General features: G+C 35.1%; 1 protein-coding gene across 1 annotated transcript in view; it reads left to right on the forward strand.

The window, feature by feature from the left end:
- Positions 1 to 6,216: 6,216 nt before the first annotated feature.
- The window catches only part of LOC110331254 (olfactory receptor 491-like), a 4,931-nt gene continuing 1,116 nt past the window's right edge, over positions 6,217 to 10,031 (forward strand). Inside the window, exon 1 of the mRNA XM_021211720.1 lies at positions 6,217 to 7,125. Coding sequence (XP_021067379.1) covers positions 6,217 to 7,125 — 909 coding nt within the window. The remainder of the gene's footprint in view (positions 7,126 to 10,031) is intronic.

The following is a 10,031-nucleotide window of genomic DNA, read 5'->3' on the forward strand; positions in this document are numbered from 1 at the left end:
AAAAGAAGAAGAAGAAGAAGAAGAAGAAGAAGAAGAAGAAGAAGAAGAAGAAGAAGAAGAAGAAGAAGAAGAAGAAGAAGAAGAAGAAGAAGAAGAAAAGCATATAAAAGAACCAACTGCACACTCCACTATCCAGTGGATACAGCACACACCTCTGTTGTTTAGGGAGAATAAGCATACTTAGAAATCCCGTGTCCCTCATAAATGCAATATGTCTTAAAATATAGCATATGTGTTTTCAAGGTCCCTTAAAGGATTGTTTAGTTATAGAAATCATTGTGCTAGTGAAGTACAAGTAATAAAGCATGGCCTTACCTGTTTGATTCTCCTACTCCTGATGCAATCTGTTATGAAACATAATCTTATTTGGGTTAGAGAGACACCAAAATAGATAAAGGAACTTTTAATCAAGCCTGGTAACTTGATTCAATGCCTGGGATCCATGTGATATAAAAAAAAAGTACTGACTTCCCCGTGGTCCTTGGAATTCTACCTCTCTACAGTGATGCCTCCATAGGATAATAAATTTTAAATATCATAGAATTTTTTTCATTATAAAAGAATATTAAACATAACACCTGACATTTCCACTTATAAATATTGGGGAAAATATGTGTTTTATCCACAATCAAATTATGTCAAAATATTTTATTCTCTCTTAACTATAGAAAAGGTATTACAGATTGTATGGAATGAATTTTTAAAATTATTTTATTTTATTATTTTATTGGTTATTTTATTTATTTACATTTCAAATGTTGTTCCCCTTCCCATTTTCCCCTCCACAACCCCCTCATCCATTTGCTTCTCCCCTTTGCCTTTATGAGCAACCCGACTCCCATTCCTACCTAACTACTCTACCATCCCCTTACTCTGGGGCATCAAGCCTCCACAGGACCAAGGGTCCCCTTCTATTGGTGCCAGGTGGCCTCTCCTTCAATCTTTGCTCCATTTTTTTCACTGAATTCCTTTTAGGTAGGAACAAATCTGGGTCAAAATTTTTGAAGGTAGGTTGGTAACTACATCCCTACACTGGGGATCCAGTCTCCCTATTGGAAGTGGTCTCTTCAATATTAATGTGGAAATTTTAGTGGGAAACACTGGAATTTTACTGTAAAATTCACTGTTCTCTCATGTGAAAAATGAGAATAATAAAAGGGCCTACAACTTCAAGTTGCATTGAAGGTTCAATGTGTAAAAAATGTTTTACATAATTATCAGCATAAAGGGAAGAATGAAGGAATATTACTTATAGCTTGTGTAGTAGTTTAAACACACTTCTTTGGATGTGAGACTAAAAGGGCTTCTGAAATTATGCTTTGCAAAAGAAATAGTGTAAGACTGAAACTTTGCGTTGTAAAGGTGATGTTTTTTCTGTGATTGACCTACACCAAAGCCACTGTTCAAGATGTGACATCTTACACTATTGCCATTCTAGAAGATATCTAAACTCTTGTAATCCTATTTTTTATTTTACATTCAAAGCATCCATATTCTTCCTTCTGGTATGAAAATGGAAATATCTTCAAAAAAGTTTTGTTATTTATAACTCAACTTTGCATGCAGCTTACCTTCATGTTTCCCAAGACACATATTGGTATATGTTATAGAAAACAATGTAAAATATTTATCTATAAATACATATTGACTTGTTGAAACCAGATTCAATGTAAACTTGGCACTCTTTTAGAAGAAATTTGTTAAATTCTGCTGTAGTGCATATTAAACAAACCTTGACAGATGCCCTAATGAGTCACCTGGTCCCATAAGTCATTTATGTATAACAAGCCCATGAACTTTTATCTCAAAGGGACAAGCAGCAGTAGCCCCAGAGGATTTGTCATGTTGACCATTACCACCTCCTCTCTCCTACCATTACACGGACTCCTGCTATCATCCACACCACATGTGTATAACAATGGTACTTAATGAGATCCAGCACTCAGTGCTTCCTAGTGTAGAGTTTTCAACTCTAAGAACTAATAGGATCTACTTTATAGAGTCTTCTTTGAAATTCAGCATCAACAAATTTGCCTTTAAGCGTAAGTGTCAGATTCATTGATATTAAGATGAGCATTTATTAGTTCTTTTCCTTTCAAATTCTTCTTGAACTGCTTTACTGGTGTTAGCTCTTGACTCCTGTGAAAAGGCTTGTTTACACAAGAGTTGCTGTGCAATGGTCAGCCAGGCACACTTGGACCATTCTTCCCTGGTCTTTGGCAAGACCTTTCTACGTTTGAGCATAAGAGACTATGAAAAGGAAGAGAAAGGAACAAACAAACAAACAAGCAAACAGATATTTCGTTGGATTAGACTCACACTTCTATAGGTTCTGTTTATCTACACAGATGAATATTCAATCCAAGGAAAGAATAAAGACCACATTTACTGATTTGAGTCAACCAGCAAGTAGGGCACTCATAGTTCTGGACTTTCAGTGTTCAATGAGGAGGAAAAGACTGCATTAGTACATGGGTATGAGTGCATATGAATGGTTTAGTCACGAATAGAGGAAAGAACAGGGTCTGTACCTCCTATTTTCCTTAGAATTGTGGTAAAAATTCTTTGAAATGTTGAATAAATAATATAATACATCTCATGAAAACATTGAATAATTAAAAGCCCATGAAAATATTTTACCTGTTTAAAAGTAAATGTTGCTTATTCATGGCATGTGATCAAAAACCTCTGGAAATTTTAGATAATATTTTTTCTAATTTTATAAAATATTTCTTTTAATTTGACAAAAAATTACATTGTTTGGCTGTGGCTAACAGTCCCACAGAACAAGTAAATAAACTCAGAGCCAAATTAAAATAATGTGGCATGTCTAGCATTTGCCTTTTCTGATTCCAACCCACAAGTCTGAAGGCAACATAGGTGGGTTTTTGGATGATCATAAGGGAAATATGATTTCCCCTACTGAGCTCTGCTGAGGCAGAAGGTAGAGTAGGAATAGCCTCATTCCTTAAGACCAGTATCTGTGTTCAATATTTGACAAAGAGAATTTCAAAATCTGGAAAGCATACCACAGAATAAAGGACAACGGGGATTGTAGATGCTTAGGTTTAGAAATAGTAAGGCAGAGGAGGCATAATAGATCTAGTCAAACATTTAAGGGCTTTGTATGGAAAATAGATGTTTTGTACCATTAAAGTTATGGTGTGAGACGGATAAGATTTAAAACAGATTTTTAAAATGAGAGCTAGCATCCAAGGCAGTAGGATACCTGCTACTACAGTAACTTAAACACATCTAAGGAATGGTTATCAATGAAGAGGTAAAACATTCTTGAATGATCTGCGGCTATTGATTCACTGTCTTTCATAATTCTCTAGCTAAAGATCTTAGTTAAAGTATCAGAGGAACAACATTACTAATTTCTATGAAGAAAACATTTGAAAATATTCAAGTAATTAATACATTCTCATGCCACTTAATAACCACATTTACTATTTCTGCTAAATGTTATGAAAACCTTAAGAACTCCCACAATTCTTCTAGGAGGAATTTATGTATTTATGAGTGTGGTAACTAAGGGTCTTAGGTTCAAGCTAAAATCATAGAAACAAAATTTTCTTTCATATTTTCTTCTCTCATACATTTCATTCTTACTGCAGTTACTCCTCTCTCTGGACCTCTCAGTCAGCTTCATCCCTTCCCTCCATCAGCTCCTTCTGTATTCTGCTTCAAACCAGAGAGCAGATGTCTCAATTCTTGAAGGGAATAAAATTGTGAGAAAGCATATATACCATTAAGATGCACTTCAAAGTGTAACTAAGGATGAAGATTTTGGTGTGGTGTGTTTGAAGTGTTATTTCTGCTGTGAAGCTGACTCGGGAAGATGGGAAGCATTTTACTAATAATATTAACTTGAATGTAATATTCTAAATAGAAACACTATTATGTTTGCCCTCAAATTAAAACAAGGCAATAGATTGTGAGGTGTACTGAAAATTAAGAACTTAGCACAGATTCCAACTTCTCTACCCATCCTAATCCTGTACATCCTTCTCCAGGTTCTAGCCTGGCGAGTCTGCTAGACCCTCCCTATAGAAGAGGTTTTTCTTTGGCTTAATGAAAATACAAGCTCATAGAATTTGTGATCAACAGATCTTTTACAAAGGTGTTTTTATGTGGTTGGATTAATTGGCATAAGATTTGAATAAATAAAAATTCTGACACTGAAAAATTTCATAAAATATTTTTTTGTTGTTTTCTTCGAGACAGGGTTTTTTTCTATAGCCCTGGCTGTCCTGGAACTCACTGTGTAGACCAGGCTGGCCTCGAACTCAGAAATCTGCCTGCCTCTGCCTCCAGAGTGCTGAGACTAAAGGTGTGTGCCACCATGCCCGGTCTCATAAAATAATTTAAAGTTAAAATTTTATATTCGTTCATGTGCATGAGTGTATGAACACTGCATGAGGTAAGAGGAAGTTATTGGAGCTCTAGAAGTGGAACTATGGATGGTTTTGAATCATGTGGTTGCTGGAAATGTAGACCAGGTCCTCTGAAAAAGTAATAAATTATTCTTAGCTGCTCAGTAAGGTATTTGAAAGAAATCCTTTAGAATAATTTTCCATTCTGTGAATGTTCATATCAATATTATGACATTTCTTAATTTTCACTGAACTTACAGTATGCCTACCGGAACACTTTTTTATTTTATAACTAATGATAACTGTTATTTAAAGTTATTTCTGCTATTTTAGGACTGCTTCAAAGCACAAGAACTTTGTGTTTGTCACAGTGAAGTGGCTAAACACAGAAGGCACAAAACTCTAAATTAAAATGCATCAAAGTACACACAAAAAATAATTAGCAAGCAATAGGGAACAAACTGGTTTAGCATTTTTCATTAATCCATGTCACCAGGATAAAATTATCTTTGAGCACAGACATATTTCTTTTGAATTTTTGCCTTAAAAAAGTAAGCGAAAGTAATATTATTATTTAAATTGATCAGTCTTTAATTTGTTTTCTCCTAAGGCTTGCTTTATATAACAAAGTTACTAGTTCCAAAAGTAGACGTGATTATCCAAAATGAATATTCAAAAGGTGATTATCCAAAAGGAAGCAATTAACATTACTCTAAATAAACAGTCAGTAAGTAAATTAAATTATATCATGAGATTACCGCAACTTTAGTATTCCATCAGACCATTCTCAATACTTTTTTAAAATCAGTTTTGATGTAACACAATTATTTATTTATTTATTTATTTATTTATTTAATTATTATGGTACTCTTTTTTTTCCTCAAATTTTTTTTACATTTATTATTATTATTATTATTTTCTTTATTTACATTTCAAATGCCATTCCAAAAGTTCCCTATACCCCCCCCGCCCCTGTTCCCCTACCCACCCACTCCCACTACTTGGCCCAGGCCTTCCCTTGTGCTGGGTCATATAAAGTTTGCAAGACCAAGGGTCCTCTCTTCCCAGTGTTGACCAATTAGACCATCTTCTGCTACATAGGCTCACAGTCAGCTATTGGATGGAACACAGGTTCCCCAATGGAGGAGCTAGAGAAAGTACCCAAGAAGCTGAAGGGGGCTGCAACCCTGTAGGTGGAACAACAATATGAACTAACCAGTACCCCCTGAGCTTGTGTCTATAACACAATTTTTATAAGAAAATGTAAAGTTAAAATGCTACTTTCAAATTGTTTTCTTAAAATGTGCTAATGCCATTTAAATGTTTCCAAGGATCAGACCTTGGAGAGAAACATATCAAATTCTTAACTTTGATATAAGCCAGGAAGTCTCTGAAAAAGGGAAAAGAGCAGACTGGATGGATGGGGTGCTATTCTGTAAATATAAATTAGAGGAGGAACAGTTGAAGAGAAGGATTTATGAGAAGACTGGCTGCGAGGTATGTTTTGGATTTCAGTATATCACTGAGCTAAATGATAATCCCAACAACACAATGAAACTAGATCTGAACCTTAGGAAACAAATCTGCCTGTATTAGAAGGCTGGAGAAGTGCCTTCAACAGAAATTACATGGCATGTCAGAGATTGAGGCTTAATTATTCTCACGTTATGCACAGAGTTAAAACCCACAATACCGAAGAACACTGGTAAGTACATTTTGGTAAAAAGTATACTGAATTGAGTTGCTAAATAACTATATACAGAAAGGATTAGATAGAATGCAAATACTAAACAAATGATTTCATCATTTTCCTCCTCAGAGACCAGTCATATAAGAGATGGAACCTGGAAACCACACTGTAGTGACAGAGTTCATCCTATTGGGGTTAACAGATGATCCTACACTCCGTGTCATCTTATTTGTGTTTTTCCTTGGAATATACATTGTCACCTTAGTAGGAAATATCAGCATAATAAATTTAGTAAGAAGCAGTCCCCAGCTCCAAACCCCCATGTACATGTTTCTTAGCCATCTGGCTTTTGTGGACATTGGCTATTCGTCAACAGTTACACCTATAATGTTGGTAGGATTCATTGTACATGGAACAGCCCTCCCTGTGCATGCCTGTGAAGCACAACTCTTTTCTGTTGCGATTTTTGGGACAGCCGAATGCTTCCTGCTGGCTGCCATGGCCTATGACAGATATGTAGCTATCTGCTCACCCTTACTCTACTCTACACATATGTCTTCCCAAATCTGTCTCCTCTTTGTTGGGCTATCCTATGTNGGTGCCTCTGTGAATGCATGGACATTTATTGGTTGTTTGTTAAGTCTGTCCTTTTGTGGACCAAATCAGATAGATCACTTCTTCTGTGATTACTCCCCTATGTTGAAACATNCATGCTCAGATGTCTCTATTATTGCCATCATCCCCTCCATCTCTGCTGGATCCATTATTGTATTGACAGTGCTTGTCATATCTGTCTCCTACATCTACATACTTATCACCATTCTGAAGATGCACTCCACTGAGGGTCGCCACAAGGCCTTCTCCACCTGCACCTCCCACCTTACTGCACTCACTCTCTATTATGGAACTGTCACCTTCATTTATGTGATGCCCAAATCCAGCTACTCCACAGAACAGAACAAGGTAGTGTCTCTCTTCTACACAGTGGTGATCCCTATGTTGAACCCCCTCATCTATAGTTTGAGGAACAGAGATGTTAAGGAAGCATTGAGGAAGGCAACTCTCAGAATATATTCGTAGACTCTGTTCTTTGAAGGAACTTATGAATATTTTATTTATCTGTCTCTTTCAGTGTCTGTCACATGATACTTAAGGTAACATCCCATTTCTCTATTCTAAATCTTACTATCAATCTTGTGTTTATCTGGATGTTATCTTGAAATCTTTAAATGGATTTTATATTAAATTTGGAAATTCTGCAGATTTCAAGAAATTATTCTCTTTAAAAATATCATGTACCAAACAATAATGTGCCCTTGCTGTGTGCCAGATTTGTAATAAATTCATTCTATATACAAACACAACTACTTGATAAAGTAATATCATTAGTTTTGTTTTATAAATAACTTGCAAAATGATGTAGTTACATTATCATACTCATGTATAAAATTATTTATATGATAAATATTTACCACAGAGGAAGTGCTTTAGCAATCTTCATTTCTCCAATTAATTCCCACAACATGTCTCTTGACCTGATATTAAAACTTTCCTCCAATTTACAGATGAGAAATATCAGTAAGATCTATTACATAGATCTAAGAGTTTCTCCAAATCAGTGTGGAATCAAGACTTTTGATTCCCTCATCCATGCACTGTGCTTTTACTGTTAAGAACTTGCTAAATATTATAATGTGTCAATATTTTGGATAGACCATGTGCAAAAATCATCTATGTTGTATCAATACTCAGAGAAGTGTAAATCTTGGAAAACTTGTTTTATTATCATTATTATGTTTATTTTTTTAGGTAATTAGGTTTTGAAGTAATGATATACCCAAATGGAAATTATCCATAATTTACTATTGAGTGAAATATGCAGTACTTTCTAGTGAATGATGCTAAGCAAGACTTAAAGAAGGAAGTTATATAAATTTTAGAGAAGTATGAGGTACTGAATAGGCATGATATGTTCTTAATCTCTCAGTTTAATGTGTCATTTAAAATATATAAGAACTGAAATAAAATTAGGCTATCAAGATGACTTATTGAGCAAAATGATCATCAAGCTTCATGACTTGAATTCATGCACGCACACATACATACATACACACAATATTAAATTGTAAAACATAAGAAAACAGAAAAATATCAGGAAAGAACTAACATACATTAAAGTGCAATTTCCACATCCTCTTGAAAAGGCAGAGTATAAGTGTTTGAATATCTGCTTTGGATAGTGGCATAAAAATTCACTTCATGGCCAAGAAAAGGAGAGCAGTAATCACATAGACATATGTGGACTGGGAAATATAGTCTCTCTCTCTCTCCAGGCAAGCATCTTGCACATCACTGAGCAACAAGGTTCTTACAGTGTTGTTTGTGATAGTTCAGTTCAGCTTGGCAGAACATTTATTAAGCAACAGGTTTTGTGTAAATAATAAAATGTCTAAGTTTTCATATGACTCCAAAGCATTTCACTACATTATAAACCCATGTGTTGCCTTTTCTTGCGGTATTTTGGAACTTAAATGTAGCACGTATTTAAATGAAAGTAGTAAACCCAAGGGTGTAGGTTTTTCCCACCAGATTTATAAAAGAGCACTTTTCAAAAAATAGTGCACACAAACCAAACATTACAATAGGACCAGATACAAGCAAGATTAGCAAAGTGGAGGAATGAGAAACAACATTAAAAATAGCAGATTAGAAAAAGCAAGATATGTAGAGAAAAACATATATGAAACATTGAATATGGCGTGATAGTGGGTAAAAGGGGTGGCTATTTTCTCAAGGTGTTATAATCATTCCTGTGATTGTAAAAGCTGGAGCCATTCTGTGAATATCGACTGACTAGTGAAAAAGACTTAAGATGAGAATTGGTTTGAAGATGGGAAGTGGAGACAGATGCTGTCACTGATCATAGGCTTTTAGAAGCTATAAATTCCACGTGAAGACATATCCTTATGAAAGTACTGAAAGGATTCATGCAAGGTTACAAAATGGTTTGTTGTACATAGAAAATGTTAATACTTATAATTACAGGAGATTGACAAGGAAGCAAACTCTGTGCTACCAGAAGTCAGAGATTATATAAATCAGACCATGAAAATCATGTAGAGAATTTATAACATAAGGAAAATACAAATAGAAAAATATTAGGTGATAGAAAATTTTGACTGTTAGATGAGATCAAAGAGAAGGGGCATCAAACTTTCAAGGTCCAGATGTGGTGAATGTGTGCTGTAATACATAATATTCTACTGTTGAGATTCCCATATAAAGTAGAAAATTAGAGGCTAATTATGTGTCAGTAAAATTTGTTACTAATATCATGGCTATTGTTTTCATAGGAACAGACACTGTGAGACTCAAGTCCAAGGTAAAAAGAAGATTGATTCCTTAAATTCCCATAGACCAGTTCTCTTCAGTGCCTGATCCTTTCACTTTTAAAAATTATTTTTACTTTTTATATGACTTCCTGTTACATTAAGAAGGCAGAAGAGTGTGTTGAATCCCCATGACTTGGAATGATAGATGGTTGTGAACCACAATGTAGGTTCTGGGAACTAAACCCAGGTCTTCCAAAAGAGTAGAATGTACTCTTTTTTAAAAAATTATTTAATTAGATATTTTCTTCATTTATATTTCAAATGCTATCCTGAATGTCCCCTATACCCTACCCACCCACTCCTACTTCTTGACCCTGGTTTTTCCCTCTTTGGGGCATATAAACTTTGCAAGATAGAATGTACTCTTATTCACTGAGCTGTATCTCCAGTCCACCCAGTCTCCCAGTCTACTCTTAATTCTATTCCCATGTGTATTTTTGTCTGTTTAGTCTGCTTCATTATTTTCTTTTCTCTTTCAGTGTGTGTGTGTGTGTGTGTGTGTGTGTGTGTGAGAGAGAGAGAGAGAGAGAGAGAGAGAGAGAGAGAGAGAGCAAGAGAAAGAGAAAGAGA

This window comes from Mus pahari, chromosome 1, assembly GCF_900095145.1.
Source record: "Mus pahari chromosome 1, PAHARI_EIJ_v1.1, whole genome shotgun sequence".
Taxonomy (NCBI): Eukaryota; Metazoa; Chordata; class Mammalia; order Rodentia; family Muridae; genus Mus; species Mus pahari.